At 37.9% G+C, this 18,410-nt stretch overlaps 2 protein-coding genes, 1 non-coding gene and 1 pseudogene across 4 annotated transcripts; all 4 read left to right on the forward strand.

The window, feature by feature from the left end:
• The first annotated feature begins 1,200 nt into the window (after window positions 1-1,200).
• LOC116204618 (probable E3 ubiquitin-protein ligase RNF217) lies at window positions 1,201-4,511 on the forward strand. 2 transcript variants are annotated; one of them, XM_031536791.1, is made up of 5 exons: window positions 1,201-1,697; window positions 1,858-2,254; window positions 2,909-3,224; window positions 3,752-4,018; window positions 4,166-4,511. In XM_031536791.1, exons 2-5 carry the CDS (start codon window positions 2,095-2,097, stop codon window positions 4,236-4,238), a joined length of 816 nt encoding a protein of 271 aa, XP_031392651.1. In that variant the 5' UTR covers window positions 1,201-1,697; window positions 1,858-2,094; the 3' UTR covers window positions 4,239-4,511. The 2 variants fall into 2 exon arrangements, with proteins under 2 accessions (XP_031392651.1, XP_031392652.1); XM_031536792.1 differs by lacking the exon at window positions 1,201-1,697 and having other exon boundaries at window positions 1,829-2,254.
• A 1,183-nt stretch (window positions 4,512-5,694) lies between these two features.
• Window positions 5,695-7,887, forward strand: LOC116204281 (probable E3 ubiquitin-protein ligase ARI1). Its single transcript, XM_031536357.1, has 3 exons — window positions 5,695-6,605; window positions 7,108-7,356; window positions 7,661-7,887. The coding sequence occupies exons 1-3, from the start codon at window positions 5,695-5,697 to the stop codon at window positions 7,725-7,727; spliced, it is 1,227 nt and encodes a 408-aa protein (XP_031392217.1). The 3' UTR covers window positions 7,728-7,887.
• Window positions 7,888-11,263: 3,376 nt separating this feature from the next.
• Window positions 11,264-11,424, forward strand: LOC116206461. The gene has a single exon (XR_004156694.1). It is a non-coding gene; the product is annotated as a U4 spliceosomal RNA (small nuclear RNA).
• A 4,055-nt stretch (window positions 11,425-15,479) lies between these two features.
• Window positions 15,480-18,118, forward strand: LOC116204282 (annotated as a pseudogene).
• The last annotated feature ends 292 nt before the right edge of the window (window positions 18,119-18,410 follow it).

An 18,410-nucleotide genomic window follows, 5' to 3' on the forward strand; every position in this document is an offset into this window, starting at 1 on the left:
CTGGCCAGTGAAATTTCATGCTTAATCAATAAATTATCATTTACAAAAACAGAAAGAATAGCGAATTGAAGGAATATTATTTTGACTTCTAAATCAAAATATTGAAAATCACTCTAAATTCTCAAAACTTTTAATTTTAGTTTTTTATTATGAACGATTTTTGACCAATTATTATTGAAATTGTAACAAACTATTATTATTATATTAAAAATTGCATAATAAACGTCAAAATTCTACTTCAATGGTAAAAAAATGTTCTCAATTTTGCAAACGAATATTAAACGTTTTCTTAAAAAGTTATTGAGATTCTGGATACATCAAATAATTTTACCATAAAAAAATTTCTATTCAACGGCCAAAATTGTGTTTGTATGCCTAGTCGATTCGATTGCTATATGTTAATTTTTTTACATGGATATATCTACATACATATATATATATATATATATTATTACTTCATAAAGGAAACCTTAGTTTCCCCGGACCATCACCTTCTATTGCTTTTAGTTTTCTCTTCTTTTTATTTGAATTTAATATAATTTCCTTCTTTTCCTTGAAAGATTTTAATATAATTTTGACTAATTTAACATATATATAATATATATATAATTTAATAATGAAGAATTGAATAGATATCATCTTGAGATATAATGGAAAATTGGAGTCAAATTGCAATTAATATTTTGATAACGTCTCGTCTGAAACTATTTGTGGTATGGAAAGTACGTATCCTGCGGTCACAAAATCGTCAACTTCACTTTCCAAGAAAAACTAATTAATGAAACAAGTCCATCAGAAAAATTGCACTAGAATCCTTCAAATCTCTGTTTTTTTCCGCAGATTTTTATGATATCCAGATTATCGTGCTTTATTTCCTGTTTTTCATAATCTTTAAAGATATATTTTATCTTTTCAGTTACAAAAGAGATATTATTATCTAACTAGAATCGAAGATATTGCCATCATATCAGGGAAACATTTGTATCGGTCTTTGAATAAAAAAATAACATTGAAATAAAACTAAGATAACGTATAAACGTTGGGTAGACGTGCAATGTTTCCGTCTTTGAACTATTATATACATATACACGGTTATGGAGATAAAAGAGAGGAACAGAAGGAGGGACAGCCCATCTGTCGTGTCGATAGCAAGGATAAATATGAAGAAACCCGGACGAGCCGTCTCCGTTCTCTACTTCAATTCGTCCTCTTCATATTCCGATTCGGACTCTTGAGTCCAGGTCGTCCTCTTTAGATTCCTATTCCAGTGGCTATTCTGACTCGTCCTCCTTAAGTCCCCATTTGGACAGTGACTCCGACCCCGACCCCGTGTCCCCGACATCAGATTCCTATTCCGACTCTGGCTTTTACCCCTGGTCACTGTATTCAGATTCCAATTTGTATCGCTCTTCCAACTCGTCCTCTTCATATTCCCATCTCAACTCTGATATCAATTCCGAGTCATCGTCGTCACATTTGCATTCTCCCACTCCTTCTGCTCCATCTGCATAATAAAGCACGTCTCCGACAAGATCAAAGAGAGCTTAGAGGCGGTCTGCTGCCCCGGAAATGGATGTAAATGTGGTGGAGATTGATAGTTGCAGAAGGATTCTTCCACCGGAAGTTCTGTCCTATGGGGAAAGGTTGCCGTGCGAGGCTACAATCCCCGATCACCAGAAGTACTACTGTCCATTAAGGTAATTAGTCACCAGAAGAAGATATATGTAATTGAAGAAAAAAAGAGAATCTTTTCATAATCTCATATCCTTCATATATATTTTGCTTTTAATCCTTTGTTTTACTTTTATTTCCTGACGTGGGGAATAAAAAGTCTCATTCAATGACCCCTCGATGAAGGGAAATGAGGACTCTGCCCATTAAAGTCCGCCAATCAAACCTCTCTCCTTCCGCGCGAAGTTATTCCCTTCTCCTCCATAGTAAAAACAATTCAACACCCCTTTCCAACACTGAGCTGCTTCTCTCAGTCTGCCCGATCGCTATTTCCTTCAAGTTCACGACGACGAAGACTCCCACATCTCTGCTCTCTTTGCCGATCCGGAAGAGGGGAAAGCGACCGGCCCTGCTGCGACGTTAATGGACGCACGGTTCGTACATTCCTCTGCCTTCTTCTCCCCGATCAGCCCTCCAGCAACAAACTCGAGTGCCGGGCATTCTCGGTCTCGAATCAGCGGTAAAGCGACACCTCTGCATTTCCTTGCCAAAGAAGGTGTCAGCGGAGCTGCTGCTGCTGCGGGTGAGCGTCTGTTCATATATATATATATATATATATATATACACACACATAAATCAATGAGAAGGTTATTTCATCGCCATATCTTGGAACGATCGAATTCCCGGGCATTGCTTTAATTAAAGATCATCAAATGGCCGTCAAATTGAGAGTAAATGAAAAATCGCAAGATGACTTTGTCGACCATATCGGCGTTTACCAAGAAGGAAATGGACCGAAAGAACTTCCTAATATCAATAAGATGCATTCGCGAGATCACATCTCGTGCTATGTCCGCCGGACACCGGTCTAACAGCACCGGTGCTGGGAATCGTTCCCAAAATGCGGATTCCTCGAGGTCGAAGCAGACCAAGGCCCCTATTACAGGTTCCTCGAGTTTGAAGCAGGTCAAGAAGGAACTCGACCTGGTCCCAAAAGTGAAGCCAAGCCCTGGTCCTACCGTTGGCACGATTACCTACATAGGTTTGTAGCGATCGAAGGTCGCGCGTGTGTGTAGCCGAGTCCATGATGAATATTTATGATTGATTTTGCTAAATTCGAAATCCTTTGGGTCCATTCCCTGATTTTTGTGGAGGTACCATCATAATGACATTAACCAAATCAGTCAAGTCGGAATATTTTTCGGTGACTTCTTACAGCGTACATATGGTTTTTCAGGGTCATCACGGACGAGGAGTTACCGGAGGAGGATAATTCAGTGCGAAATCTGTGCAGAGAAGAAGCAGACTTGTGAGATGATGAGAATCAACAAGAAGTGTGTCCATTCATTCTGCTCGGTCTGCATAGCGAAGCATGTCAAGACCAGAGTCGCAGATAACCAAGTGACTGTCCCATGCCCCGGGCTTGACTGTAAACATAAAGTTGAGTATAAAGTTTGTGTAGGTATTCTCCCGAAGGATGTTCTGGATGCCTGGGGAAAGGCACTGTGCGAGGCTTTGATCCTCGAAGATCACAAGTTCTACTGCCCCTTCAGGTAACCCATGACTCAAATTTGTGCTGTTGGTACAATTTACTAGTGATCCCCTCGAGATTCTGTGATCTTACTCGAGCTTATATATTCTATCGTAACTGGTGCTGTGCGATTTTTCCTGATAGCTTCACCTAATAGTCGATATAGTATTACTTCACGGTGGTTATATATGAGAGTCTCGCTGATTTGTGTAGTTGATGCCCATGGGTGGCACGATTTTCGTGATCTCCTCTTTTTCTTTTCTTTGCTTTGTTTCAAATTGTTTTCCAGTTACACAAAGATAGAAGTCCTTCACCCACATTTTCTATTATTCCTTCCTCGCTCGTAAAGCCCCGTGAGACCATCCCTTATGATCTAGGATGCAACAATGGGCTTGATCCACACAAGAGTCCTTTCCGAGAAAGCTCTTAGCACAATTTTCCCAGAAAGCTCAAATTTTAGAATGACGTTGGCAACAGCACTGGTGGATCTAGAAACACCCAATGAAAGAGATAGATGTGCCTGGCGATTAACACCACCCTTAATTGCAGAGATTGCTCGGCGATGCTAGTGAATGACTCTGAAAAGGTGATAGAGCAGAGCGAGTGCCCACACTGCCACAGGCTGTTTTGTGCCCAGTGCCATGTGCCGTGGCACGCAGGAGTAGCGTGCATGGAATTCCAAGCGCTGAACGAGGACGAGAGAGGGAGTGACGATCTCTTCCTGAGGAAGCTTGCCAGGGAGAAGAACTGGGGAAGGTGCCCGAAGTGCAAGTTCTTTGTGGAAAGGACTCAGGGTTGCCCGCACATAATCTGCAGGTTTATATCCATCAATCCCTTGTAATATTATTGGTCTTAACTGCTTGGTTTGTGTTTGTCTCCCGAACCTGAGAATCAAGATTGACAAAAGAACAACATTTTCTCGAAGATCAAGTGATCCATTTATGAATTGTACTCAATTTACAGGTGCAAGTTTGAGTTCTGCTATGGATGTGGATCAGCATGGAGTCAAAGTCATGGAGGTTGCGCCGGGGACTAATCGTGTTGGGCCTGGATCAAAGTTCTGCTACAAAGAATGCCAGTCGAATCGTGGAGAAATTGGGATACTGTTCTGCCAGCGTTGGTCTTTTGCGGAATTTCTTAACTTATATGCCTTTCAGACTGTTAGTTTCGGATGTTGAGAGCAATCCTGATCGTTGCTCTACTTGTGGATGAACTAATAGGTTGCTATAGAAGTCTCAGGCGACCACGACGTATTCACATTGCGTATTATATCAGTTAGAGCTCAGTGCTTCAAGTATCTTTTCGCTAACACTTCTGATCTAGACCGCATGTTATAAAAAGGGAAAAAAAAAATCTGAAACATTATCATATGGAAACACAGTACTCCGTGGTGCTGCAGAATTGGCAATCGTACCGTAAACTGAAAGCAACCAAGCCATACCTGTTTGGATCTGGCCAGTGAAATTTCATGCTTAATCAATAAATTATCATATACAAAAACAGAAAGAATAGCGAATTGTAGGAATATTATTTTGACTTCTAAATCAATATATTGAAAACCACTCTAAATTCTCACGATTTTTAATTTTTGTTTTTTATTACGAACGACTTTTGACCAATTATTATTGAAATTGTGACAAACTATTATTATTATTATACTAAAAATTGCATAATAAAGTCAAAATTCTACTTCAATGGTAAAAAGATGTTCTCGATTTTGCGAACAAAATTAAACATTTTCTTAAAAAGTTATTCAGCTTTTGTATACATCAAATAATTTTATCATAAAAATATTTTCTATTCACCCGCATAAGTTGCGTTTGTATACCTATTCTATTCAATTGCTATATATTGATTTTTTTACATGGATATATCTACATATATATAGATATTATTACTACATAAAGGAAACCTTAGTTTCCCCGGACCATCACCTTCTATTGCTTTTCGTTTTCTTTTTCTTTTTATTTGAATTTAATATAGTTTCCTTCTTTTCCTTGAAAGATTTTAATATAATTTTGATTAATTTAACAGATATATAATATATATAATATAATAATGAAGAATTGAATAGATATCATCTTGAGATATAATGGAAATTGGAGTCAAATTGCAATTAATATTTTGATAACATCTCGTCTGAAACTATTTATGGTATGGAAAGTACGTATCCTACGGCCACAAAATCGTCAACTTCACATTTTTTAATGAAACAAGTCCATCAGAAAAATTGCACTAGAATCCTTCAAATCTCTGTTATTTCCGCAGATTTTCTATGATATCATGATTACCGTGCTTTATTTTCTGTTTTTCGTAATCTTTAAAGAGATATTTCATTTTTTCGGTTACAAAAGAGATATTGTTATCTCCCAATCATATCATGGAACCGTGTTGGTCTTTGAACTATTATATACATATACACTGGCTATGGAGATAAAGAGGGGAACAGAAGAACGGACAGCCCATCAGCCGTGTCGATAGTAAGGATAAACATGAAGAAATCCGGACGAGCCGTCTCCGTTCGCAACTTCAATTCGTCCTCTCCATATTCCGATTCGGACTCTGAGTCCGAGTCCGGGTCCGAATCGTCGTCTTTAGATTCCTATTCCCGTGGCTATTCTGACTCGTCCTCCTTAAGTCCCAATTTTGACTCTGGCTCCGACCCTGTGTCCCCGTCATCAGATTCCTATTCTGATCACTATTCCGACTCCGGCTTTTATCCCTGGTCACCGTATTCAGATTCCAATTTGTATCGGTCTTCCAACTCGTCCTCTTCATATTCCCATCTCAACTCTGATACCAACTCCGAGTCACCGTCGTCACATCCCTATTCCGATTTATCCCCTTCAGGTACTGGCTCCGAGTCATCTTTAGATTCCTATGGCAGGTTATCCTTTTCAGATCCTGACTCGGATTCCAAGCTCCACTTGGGACAACATGCTGCCAAGCGCAATGACAATCAAGTTTCTCATATAAAGCGTGAGTGTAGGAACAAGCGCAAGGCAGAAGAAAGTTCCTGGGAGCTGCACACTTTGAAACGGGGCAAGGATGGATTGCAAACCGCAGGCCAACAAAGCACGAAATTGACGGATGGCAGTACCGACTCTAGGGGACCATCAGATAGCTTCTGCAGAATCTGTATGGAGGAGAAAGAGGCAGATGAGATGTTTATTGTAAGCACGGCATGCTCCCACTCCTTCTGCTCCATCTGCATAATAAAGCACGTCTCCAACAAGATCAAAGAGAACTTAGAGACGGTCTGCTGCCCTGGCAATGGATGTAAGAATGTGGTGGAGATTGATAGTTGTGGAAGGATTCTTCCATCGGAGGTTCTGTCCCATTGGGAAAAGTTGCTGTGTGAGGCTACAATCCCCGAACACCAGAAGTACTACTGTCCATTCCGGTAATTAGTCACCCCAGATGATGTCTATTTTTATATGACAGTTCCATGATATTCTGTTTTTATTTTCTTTCCCACCAATGCGGATTATGTGCTTCCAAACCATTCACGGTTCATCATTCGTATATCTTCGTTTGGTTCGCTGTCAATCTGAATCACCATGACATTGAATTAGAATGCATCATCACGCCACGCCTTATAACATCAACAGTCATAAAAGTGGATGAGTACTAAGGCCAAATCATGGAAAACACACTCTCCACCGGAAAAACTCCATAACAACCACTTGAGAGCCGTTTTGGGCTGTTCGATTAACATATTAGTCAGCGAGGCTCAACTTATGACGTCCTGTACTGTCTTTTATATTGTTCTGCATGCACATGAAATTTCTTGGGTGCGCAGCCTGTCCTCAGATGCTTGATGATGCCGACTAATCCATACTCTAAGTCGTTAAAAGGATTTCCAGGATAGCATACATTCTTATAAGAAAATATCTGAAATGCAGGGACTGCTCAGTGATGTTGGTCAACGACACTGAAGAGCTTATTCGACGGTCGGAGTGCCCGTACTGCCACAGGATGTTCTGCACTCAGTGTCGCATGCCATGGCACGAGGGAGGAGAGTGCAACAGATTGAGGAAGCTGACTAAGGATGAGCACCACACTTCTACAGAGCATGAGATAAAGGGACGGAGGTGCCCTAGATGCAACTTCTACTTGGAGAGAAAGTCGGGTCGCTGTCACATGAAATGCAGGTACTACTACTCTAAGCCTATCTAACAGATCAGAATGCAACTGTTGGTCCGTTAAATGAATCGTGGGAAGCTCGTGCTCATTGATAGCTTAGGATGGTTTCCCTTGATACGTGTATATATATATATATATATATATATATATATATATATATAGTTGCAATATAAAAACGGGTAGCGTTCCAATTGCAATTTGTACTTGACTGAGGAGATAGCAAAGGATCCGATCCATAGCTAGTCCGACTAAACTGATTTTATTTTATATGTATATAAATTAATGAACCTCGATTTTGACTGCAATTTGCAGGTGTAACTTCAGATTCTGCTGCAATTGTGGAGCGACATGGACCGATTGTTGCTGTAAGAAAAAATAAATAGGAAGTTGAGGTCAAGTAACTGCTGGCTCTGTTATTGTTATCTTTTCGAGCTGGAGATGCAGTCAAGTGTACGTACAAGCAGTGGACGTCTCACAGAAACAAAATGTGACTAGAGATTCAGTGACTTAATTAAAGAAACTCCGTTTTGAGTTTTTTATTTTTTTATTTTTTGAATTTTAGAGTTTTAGGGTACTCCTAACTATTCAAACTTGACAAAGAAATCCATGTTTATATATGACGTAGTTTGTTTTTAATTAAGTTAATGACATTGAATTTTAGAAGAATTATGATATTTTTGCCCACCCCGAACACTCAAGGGGGCACTCCTGTTATTTTACTAAAAGTGAGTGGCATTTATTGGCAATGAGTGTGTCGGAGCCCTGTTCTATGCAGACACACTTCGGAGAAAGCATCATTTCTGATTTTAGAAATATCATTTTATTACTTGAATTTGATGGTATTAATGCTGACTGCCAATCGGAGATTTTCAGGATATCCTCCTTTTGGAGGTATATATATATAATGGAAGGTATTGAGGGTAACACTCATAGAGACAAGTAGCCTCATATATATATATATATATATATAATGGAATGGGTGTTAATCACATGAATAATTATAATTACATGGAAGGATGATATCCATTTTCATTAATTAATGCTTATTGATTACTTCATGTAAATCGTTAGCTGTAGCTCACGATTTACATGACATCTAACTTTGAGGGACATGCTTGTGTGGGATTTAAATTTTGACTTGAATGGAAAAGGAGTTTCAATACAATGTGTGCATTCTGAAACTGTGATTCTCGAGGTTTTTATGTTCGATTTTCATCAATAACACTTATTGTATCCTTTGAATTCTCATTAGCCATAAATATTTATCAGTGGATCTACGCGTAATGCGTGTGAAATATTTTTGATTTTTGCAATACATTGTATACTCTACTAAAATGATAGGAAATATATACAAAATCTTGACTCGATTAGAAAAAATTAATTATATCTAGCATTAAATAGTTTATAGAATACATAGTTTATAGAATACTGATACTTCCACTGCTTTTAAAATATGATTAATTGCACCGATGGTCCAAAAAGTTTCATGAATATTTTAAGTTGGTCCAAAATATTTTTTTGGTAACTTGTTGGTACAAAAAGTACAAAAGTTTCAAAACCGTTTCAATGTAGTGCATTCCGTCAATTGCCCCTGACGCCGTTAACATTTTGCTGACGTGGCGCGTCCTATGTATCACTTTTGTTACGTGAAACCAATCGTAGTGCTCTACGTCATTTAAGATAACATAAAATTTGAAAAAGTCCAATCAATATACAAAAAATAATTAAAAAAACAAAAAATAGTTAAAATTTAGAAAAATAATAAAAAGTTATTTTTGAAATTTTAAAAAATTTTAAAAATAATTTTAAACTTTTAATTTAAAATTTTAAATATTTTTTATTATTTTTATATTAAACTTAAAATAATTTTTATAATTTTAAATTTTAAATTAAAAATATTTTTAAATTTAAATTTTGAATTATTTTTAAAAACTTTTAAAAATTTTTAAAAATAATTTTTTTTTCTATATTTTTAGTATTTTTTAGTATTTCTTATTATTTTCAATATCTTTATTGGACTTTTTTAGATTTTATGTCATCTTAAATGACGTAGCGCACTATGATTGGTTCCACGTAACAAAAGTAACACATAGGACGCGTCACGTCAGCAAAATGTTAACGGCGTCAGGAGCAATTGACGGAATGCATTACATTGAAACGGTTTTGAAACTTTTTGTAGCAATAAGTTACCAAAAAATATTTTAGACCAACCTGAAATATTCATGAAATTTTTTGGACCACCGGTACAATTTAATCCTTTAAAATATTACATTTTATGTTTTTTCACGAGAATAATCCTGCTAAAGAGATATTTTAATTTAAAAATAACACGGAAAATATTAAAAAATCTAGAAATTTGTTTAGGGGGGAAAAAAACACACACACATTGAGGGAGAGGAAGGACAAATAGCAGGGGGCGGTGTTGCCACTGCCCCGGGCGAGCTTTGCATGCGGGGGAGGTGGCCTTCCATGATGCACCACTTGGACCTTCCTCTCTCTCAACGTGTTTCTTTTTCCATTTTTTTTTAATTGTCAGTATTATTTTTCAAATTTTAAATATAAAATATTTTCTGAGCCAATAGCATGAGATATATTCTCGTGGCGTCACATAAAGTTGCCACTTATGCAAGAGGAGGCGAGGTATCATATTTACCAAAACAAGGGATGTTAAGCGATATTCTATTAAAGAGCAAGGGGTGTACATAAAACTTATCCATTATCTTATCGATTAGTTTAAGCGTAACAAATTCATAATTATGAATTGCTTAATCGACCATTAAAATCAATTGGTAAATTTTATTATTCATATAAAACTATGATATACCTTACCGAAACTAAAAATAAATAAGTTGATTTACATGTAAAAATACATTTATAAAAACATTACAGAGATAATATGTATCGTCAATTAATTTTAAGTTGTCGTATTTTTCGCTTTCGTATCATTCATATGCAACTTCTTGAGTAAAATATCTTCAGTTAGCAATGCTCACAAACTGAACATTACAAATTTACAACTATAAAAATTTAAAATGGCATAGGTTTACTCACCTTAGAACCGACACAACTTATTGAGTTTAAAAGGATGGAATACTCTCCCTCTATTACATATAAATTTAATTACCAAATCCATGCGAAAAAGATTAAAAATTGAATTATGAAAATATTAAGAAATATAAAGGACACGCTTTAAACAAATATACAATATTATAATTAGCGCAGTTGTACATACTATCATTCGGTAACTGAGAAGTTTCAGATTCAATACTCGTATGGAACTACATGTGCCCCATTATTTAGTTATTCGGATTTCTTTCATTGAAATAGACTCGTGATCCTCCCCTATGCAATCGGAAAAATAATTAGTAAGGGGATCAAAGTATTTGTTAAAGAGGCACGAATAGACTCATAGATCTAGTATAATGAAACCTACAACCGCACCTCAGTTCTTTACCACGGTTCTCTGACCTCGACTACATCAAATAGCATTTCATGTTGCACCATTTTCCCGAAAAATACTTTCTGCCCTTTATAGTTATTGTAGTTCAGCAAAATTTCACTGTCAATAGAAAACATTTTCAGCTAACAAAAAATGTTATCAAACCAATTAACTGATCATCTACTGGAGAAGATCCGGAAATGATCAAAATATCTACCGGAAGCATTTCGTGGTTAGGGCAAGTCGATATTCGAGCGGTGATTGCACCAAAAAGGTGATCAAAGTATCGGAGTATTCAAGATTATGGGCCAGTAAGAATTCTCTTATCATATATTAAGCCCGCGGGAACAATTTCCATTAAAGGCCCACAGTGGAGGACTCTATGAACGCAATTCAATTTCCCACACCGACCGTTGATAAGGTTGAGAGAGAGCCATGTCAGCATAAAATTGAAGCAAGCTCTCCAATTCGTTTTCATCTTTGCGCTTGGGGCAATGACGCAGCTAGTGAGGTTCTAACCGAGGCGCGTCTATTGCTGGTTGAAAACTATTTCCAAACCCCCTCTTCGGCCGGGGCCTTGCCCCTGGCCGTTGAGAATTTCTGGAAGGGCTCCCCGATTTCTCTCGAGGGTTAAGCCCTACAGTTGTCAGTCCAAAGGTTTTGAAATTTGGTGTTTAGTCAAACTTGGATTGAAAATTGGTTCAAGCCCTTTTAACATAACGAAAATTTTACAAAAGGATGATTTTTTTTTAAATTACCCATTTTATATTTTTTTTTTACATTTTAAGGTTATTTGTAATTCCTTTCCTTTTTTTTTCGATTACAAATGAGGCACATGGACTTAGTACATTGAAATGAAAATCCTAAATATCTAATAAAGAGGCACAGATAGTCTCACTGGGTATCGAACTTGAGACTTCTTGATCACTAGTGAGATGTGCACTTCTGCACTATTCCCTCTCTTGATAATTCCTTTTCTATTTATTTATTCAGTACATCAATTTTCTTTGTTTAACCAAAATTGATATGTAATGTAACTGAGTCCTCATCAATCTTTTTAGAATCTTTGATTTGATAAAGAAGAAAATCTCTTGAGAATCTCTCATGCACTGCAACAAACCTTTTTTTTTTTTTTTGCGTTTTGCTTTACCCCATTATCTTTTATCGCGTAGAAAGCCCCGTTCGGAAGTCTGCCGATGAAAGCTATCTCCACCAACATGGATTGGTTCAAGCAGTTTGGTGCTAATTCCTCTTAAATAATATATTTGGTTCAAGTCTTATGAATGGAGAAAATTCATGCTGGGAAAGGCTTATCCCTTCGTGCACCGATCAGACTCGATTGGATTAATCGTGAGCCCATTGGGACTTAGAATATTAGGGTACATACCGAAAATAAAAAAGCTGTCTCCCTGCACGCCAAACTTTCTTCTCCGTAATCAAACCAAATCAACGCCTCTTCAAAAACTGGACTGATTACCACTAATGATTGGATCTGTCAAGTCTCTTCCCTTCTCCTAATGATCTCCATCTTGTTGTTCTCCGAGGAGTGGCCATGGGCCAGGTCGGGGCGGGTATTTCAATGCCCGGGCCTGGCGTGCAGCCTCAGGCCCCAAGCCTGACGTGGCTTGTGCCCTTCTATGGGCAGGGCTTGGCAAGCCCATTACCCTGCCTGCGCCAAAAAAAAAAAGGGTTCAATCACGGAAGCTGCTGCTGTTGCAATGAAATTACAACAAACTACAAATCATGTTCATCCAAAACGATAGATTACTACTGTACAGAGCTTAAGCTAGACTTCGTTCAAACACAAGTTGAGCACATATTTGTCAAATCCATTGAAATAGAAAGGAGGCATCACTAATAATAATATTTTCTAAATTTTTATATTATTACCAGTAAGTATTCACCACAAAATAGTAAAAGAATAAAAAAAGTAACACATTAAAAAGATATAAAAAGTATGAAATAACATTATGTGTTTAGACCGACCAGGGATACTTAGCTGTGTTAGATATGAGGGTGCCTTTTACTCTTGGGGTAACTAGTGTACAGGAAAGCAGCAAAATCAAAGAAGAGATTTGGTTTATTTATCTGTGAGAATTCAAATTTCTGTAATTATGATGTTTTGTTGCGATAGGTAGACAATAATTTGACCGTACAATTTATAAAAAAAACTCGATACTACTATCTGTAATAATAAAAGAATAAAAAAGCAGTAACAAACTGAAACATATAGAGAGTATGAAACAGAATATTGTGTTTCGATCGACTTAGGATACTTAGCCCTATTAGATAGCAGAGTGCTTTTATTCTTGCTGGTGTCCTTTCATCGATTGTAGGGTTGCTTATTTGTCCCTCTATCACAGCATGATGTAGTCGATGTTGTGACCCCATTGCTCTTATTTGGATGACATGAACTTCCTAGACAAAGGTCTTCTATATTCTTATCATACGGGAGTTTATCCCCTTAATTTGTATCCATATGTGGAAAGAGTTATTTTATAGGAGGAGCGACCACCAGACACTGAGAGTAATGGCTTGCAGTCCTTTATATTGGCGACATGCCAGGGAAGGTAAAAAAGACTGACCGACAAGTGTAGCCGAGTAGTAGAATGCCCTTGAAATTTTCACATCTAAGAAGGCATGTGTCATAGAAAACCATCAAGCTTGCCATACATATGACATCACGAGCTTTTAAAGATGCAAGCTTAGATTTCCACTCCTTAGCTTCAATAGAGAGTAGTTTGATTCGAACCTTTTCCTGTAGGTTCAAAATACGATTCTCGTTTGGGATAAGAAAAATTACATAAAAAATGCTCCTACTTCGTGAAGGTGACTTAAAAATCACAATCGTAAAAAAGTCTGGGTCCGACTAGTATCCCTCGACCATGACTCTTAGCGTATGCTAGTGAGCTGGTCGTTTCAGCAATCAGAGTCATGATATAGCAATTGCCACCGACCTCTGGATGGGAGATGTAGCTTACAGCTGCGTAAACCGAAGTCTTGCTCTTGGTGGATAGGTAAGTCCTGAATAATACGACTATGAAAGCATTAGCGTAAGATTGGTGGCATGCCCATTCTGTTGCCTTTCCTTTTTTATTCGCGAAGAGATTTTGAAAATCATTTAGAAAAAAGATAGGACCGTTGTTTTTCTGGAAAATCCCATCTATCTGGTCACGTTTAATTCCTGTCAACCTATAAGCAATCTGCTCATGGGAACTATCCAGAGTTGGGACAACCAATCCTTTCTCCCAAGAGGAAGCGAACAAGAGTTGAGTATACTGCTCTAGGGTTGGCATGAGTTCGTGTATTACGACAACAAACACTGTCTTGTTGGGATCCCAACAATTGACTAACACGCCTATCAGGGGCTAATCGATTTCCACTTCAATTGAGGACGATGGATATCCTATTGACTTCATAACACGGTCTTGTTTCTTCTTGGAGAGATCTCCCCACTGCTGAGATAACTCGTCCTTGGGAAGCCGATACTGGAGTAGACCCATCTAAGACTAATGGAATTCAATGTCAAGTGCGTAGGTGGGAAGATGGGAAATGTGGTAGCATGTTATCCATGCTTTTTTTTAGTAGTGAGATGAATTTCTTCTAATTTTCTTGTTGAGTTCAAGACGTTCAGAAAGGAATATAACTTTAAGAAAGGAATTAAAGATAGAAAAAGTGTGAATGTCACATCGTCATATGGGTGCAAATAAAGCCAACTGCTATGCAATTTCTCGGGTAATGTTTTCAATTGTGGAAATTCGCAAAATCCAATAGTGGTCGTTCAGTTCTATAGGAGATTTCGAATTTGTGTAGTTATTTGCTATACTCAAATTATGTGATTGCTGCCCTGATGCGATTTACCACCGTAAGGGTACTCACTGCGCGGAAGAATTACTGCACAACGAGCATATCCTAGAGCTACCGCTGGGTCATTCTCATAAAGCTAGAGGTGGGCCACATCATTGACGGTGTTTTGCTGCGAAAGCGAGACAATGGGTTGATCATAGAATCTATAATTCATTACTGCTAACGGTGGCAAACTTCCAATAAGTACTTATTATATAATATATTATATTTTTATTGATTATAAATTACGATTTATAATAATTTAAAACACTCATATAGTACATGAAATTGACAAAAAGAAAGAGTTTGACAAAAAGAAAGAGTTCACGTTCTAACCCGTGCAACACATGAGTTCCACGATTAGTTTACTATAAAATTGACAAAATGCACCGAAATTCGGTGCTATTAGAACTAGCTCAAAATATTTTTTTACATCTATTTAATTAAGTTTATTTTAATTCTTTTATTTTGTAACAGGTGCTTGTTCCACATTTGATTTTGTCAGTGCCATCGAGGTATTATATAGATTGTATGGTCGTCGGAGTGTCCTATTATCCTAGTAAGACATTACCGATGATCAGCCACCCACGAACATTATTAGCAAGACGGTCATCCAGAGGAAGTGTTCCGCTCGGATGATGCAATTGGGGCTTATCGACAGAAAAGAATCAATTTTGATAGTCCTTTGTGGCTTCGGTGGCAATGAAAAGCCACATAAGTGAATATATAACCGACAAAAAAGTGGGCCAATGTCGTTTTGATTTATACTACTTAACCGAGATTCGTCCCCTCAGCGTGTACCCATTTGCGGGAGAAGGTGTGCCACAAGTTGAGCATCTGTTTAACATGACGAGTATGGTATGCGTGTTAACATTTTGCTAAATAAATATGACCAAATAAGTTCGAATTATTCCTAGTATAAAATAATGTCTTTCATCTGATTTTGCTACTTTCTCGTATTTATAGCATTCCTACATATACTCGATTCAAGACTGGTCTTCTTGGTACCTACATGACTGCAAGGCCGCACTAATAGCAACTATCAACCGGCAGCCTGCTATCGTAATGATCCCTGTAGATAAACCAGTAATAATATTTTTCAAAATTTTTATGTTATATTTCTTTATTATTACTATTAAAATTAACTAGCCAAAATTTCTTTCAGCTTGACAGTTTAGCTTTTCCAACTGAAGTGATCCAATGGCATGAGGGTTGGAATGGTTTTTTGCTAGTGAGTTAAGGGACTTGGGGAGGGATTGACCATTGGATCCCGCAAAGCAGTCTCGGACAACATTGTGATAACGAGGGTTTTTTTACTTTCATGAGACAATTTTCAGGAGGATGGAATAACTTGGTGAATGCTATGTATATGGCCACAAAATCATATAAGAGATCACGTTTAGTTCTATATGCGAATATAAATTTGTGTAGTTACGATGTCTTTAATTGTTCGGGTCCTGCAGGCTTTATGCTGATGAAGCGGATGAAGTTGCCCGATTTGTTGAAGTTTGAGATAAATAGTAGCATGAGACTCAAGGAGTGTGCGCAGATGTGCTTGGGGAATTGTACTTGTGCTGCTTATGCAAGTACCAAACACCATAGACAAGGGAGGCTGTCTGTTTTGGTTCGGAGATATCCTTGACATAAGGGGATATGATGGTTATGGGAATGAAGATCTTTTCATTGGGGTTATGGCTTGGGAGCTAGGTAACCTATGAAGTGAATTGATTTGCTCATGCTTAATTGTCCTCGTAAATTTCTTTTTTTTTTCCTTTTTTTCGGTATGAACCCTAGTATCCAGAAATCCAATTGGACTCTTACTAATCCGATCGAGCCGGATCGACCCACTAAGGGTTAAAACTCTCCCAGCATGGATTTTCTGCATTCCAAATTACTCGAACCGAGACTTTACTTAAGCGGAACAAACGTCAAACCCCTTGAATCAATTCACGTTGGTCATAAAATTCGTATATAATCTTCAAGATAATTCATTTCTTTTTCTACATCTTGAGTTATTTTGACAGAAGAATGTTCCATCAGGAGGAAGTGGGTGGTTGCTGTGGCAGTGGTTCTATCAGTCTAGTCGGCAATGTTCTGTTTCTGAGCCGCTTGGTGAAGAAGAAAAGGCCAAGGCACCTCAGTCTTCCCTTTGACAGGCTCGGGTAAATCGATTGTCTATCTCAAGAAAATCATATGTCTCTATTCTAACATCTATGGCAACCAGGAAATTAAATTTAGCTCCTTAAATTGATCATTTTAACTGGCGTAAGATTCGATGTTCATGCTGGAGAAGAGTATAATTTCGAATTACCCACGTTCGATTCGGCCCCAGTATCAATAGCAACTGACAGTTTCTCCTATTCTAGTGAGATAAGGGAAGGAAGCTTTGGTCCTGTTTACAAGGTCATCTCTTATCCTTCTCTAAAACGTATCGAAATGATCCCTTGGTCTAACTAGTACCGAGAGATTCTTGTCGACTTAAATAGGGTCAGCTTCCGAGTGGGCTAGAAATTGCTGTCAAGAAACGGTCAGAGACTTCAAGGCAAGGCCTCAATCAGTTCAAAAACGAGGTCATGCTGATTTCAAAATTTCAGCACCAAAACCTCGTGAAACTTTGGGATATTGCATTGAAGGAGAAGAAAGGATGCTAGTGTATGAGTACGTGCCTAATGGGAACCTGGACTCCTTTATATTTGGTTGGTACGATTCTGTTCACATTTTTAACTTGAAATACTGTGGTGATTATAATCTAAATTCAGGAATTGATTCACCAGTTACAAGAGCAACTTTTGTGTGGAAAATGAGATTAAGTATCATCATTGGTGTGACAAGAGGACTTCTTTATCTTCATCAAGATTCAAGATTGAGGATTATCCACAGGGACCTCAAAGCTAGCAATTTGCTGTTGAACAGCAATATGAACCCAAAAATATCTGATTTTGGCATGGTTAGGACCTTTGGAGAAGATCAATTCTTAGAGAAGACCAGAATGATAGTTGGCACTTAGAACGTCATCAAAGAAATTCTATCAACCCTCCTTCATAGCTACTTCAAATGACAAATTCATATTTGCCATTTTACGAGCTTTCAAAAGTGAAAATACGTAAATATCTTCTTTTTCGTGATTCAATTGCAGTGGCTACATATCATCGGAATATGCCGTAGATGGGTTGCTCTCAATAAAGTCCGCCGTCTTCAGCTTTGGAGTGTTAGTGCTCGAAATGGTGAGCGGCCAGAGGAACAGAGACTTCCATCATCCCGACCATAGTATTAATACTCTCAGGCACGTAAGCTTCTTATTTAGAGTTTTTCCTCTAAAATTAGAAGCTCTACAACTGAAAGTTTCTTTCACATGTCACAACTAATTGTAGGCATGGAAACTATGGGTCAAGGGGAAAGCATATAAGCTAATAGATGCAAGGATGGAGGATTCTTCGATCCCGAATTCGAAACCCCTTGGTGCCACCAGAGCGCCTTTGGAGTGATTAGCCTTTCCGTGTGCTGTCAAGGGGTTCACAGAGCCTCGGAGATTAGTCGGGCGAAGCCCGGACACCCTAAGTTAGCCAAAAAAAAAAGGGATGGAGGATTTTTTCCCGATTTCTTAAGTAATGAGATACTTACAATTTGGGCTATTGTGCATGCAAAAATTCCCCGAAGATAGACCGACCATGTCTTCCGTCCTCCTGATGTTGGACAGCGAGAGTGCAAGACTTCTTCAGCCCAAGAAACCGGGCTATGTTACATGGAAAGGGCCCGTGACGGAGCGAACACCATAAT

This window comes from Punica granatum, chromosome 4 (genome assembly GCF_007655135.1).
Source record: "Punica granatum isolate Tunisia-2019 chromosome 4, ASM765513v2, whole genome shotgun sequence".
In the NCBI taxonomy this organism is placed as follows: Eukaryota; Viridiplantae; Streptophyta; class Magnoliopsida; order Myrtales; family Lythraceae; genus Punica; species Punica granatum.

What these genes read in the sequence shown, in the direction of transcription:
- LOC116204618 (XM_031536791.1), top strand. Translation starts at nt 2,095, where the DNA reads ATGGACGCACGGTTCGTACATTCCTCTGCCTTCTTCTCCCCGATCAGC. An exon ending in AAGTTCTACTGCCCCTTCAG is followed by an intron (nt 3,225 to 3,751) that starts GTAACCCATGAC and finishes CCTTAATTGCAG; the next exon opens with AGATTGCTCGGCGATGCTAG. An exon ending in TGCCCGCACATAATCTGCAG is followed by an intron (nt 4,019 to 4,165) that starts GTTTATATCCAT and finishes CTCAATTTACAG; the next exon opens with GTGCAAGTTTGAGTTCTGCT.
- LOC116204281 (XM_031536357.1), top strand. Translation starts at nt 5,695, where the DNA reads ATGAAGAAATCCGGACGAGCCGTCTCCGTTCGCAACTTCAATTCGTCC. An exon ending in AAGTACTACTGTCCATTCCG is followed by an intron (nt 6,606 to 7,107) that starts GTAATTAGTCAC and finishes TCTGAAATGCAG; the next exon opens with GGACTGCTCAGTGATGTTGG. An exon ending in CGCTGTCACATGAAATGCAG is followed by an intron (nt 7,357 to 7,660) that starts GTACTACTACTC and finishes TGCAATTTGCAG; the next exon opens with GTGTAACTTCAGATTCTGCT.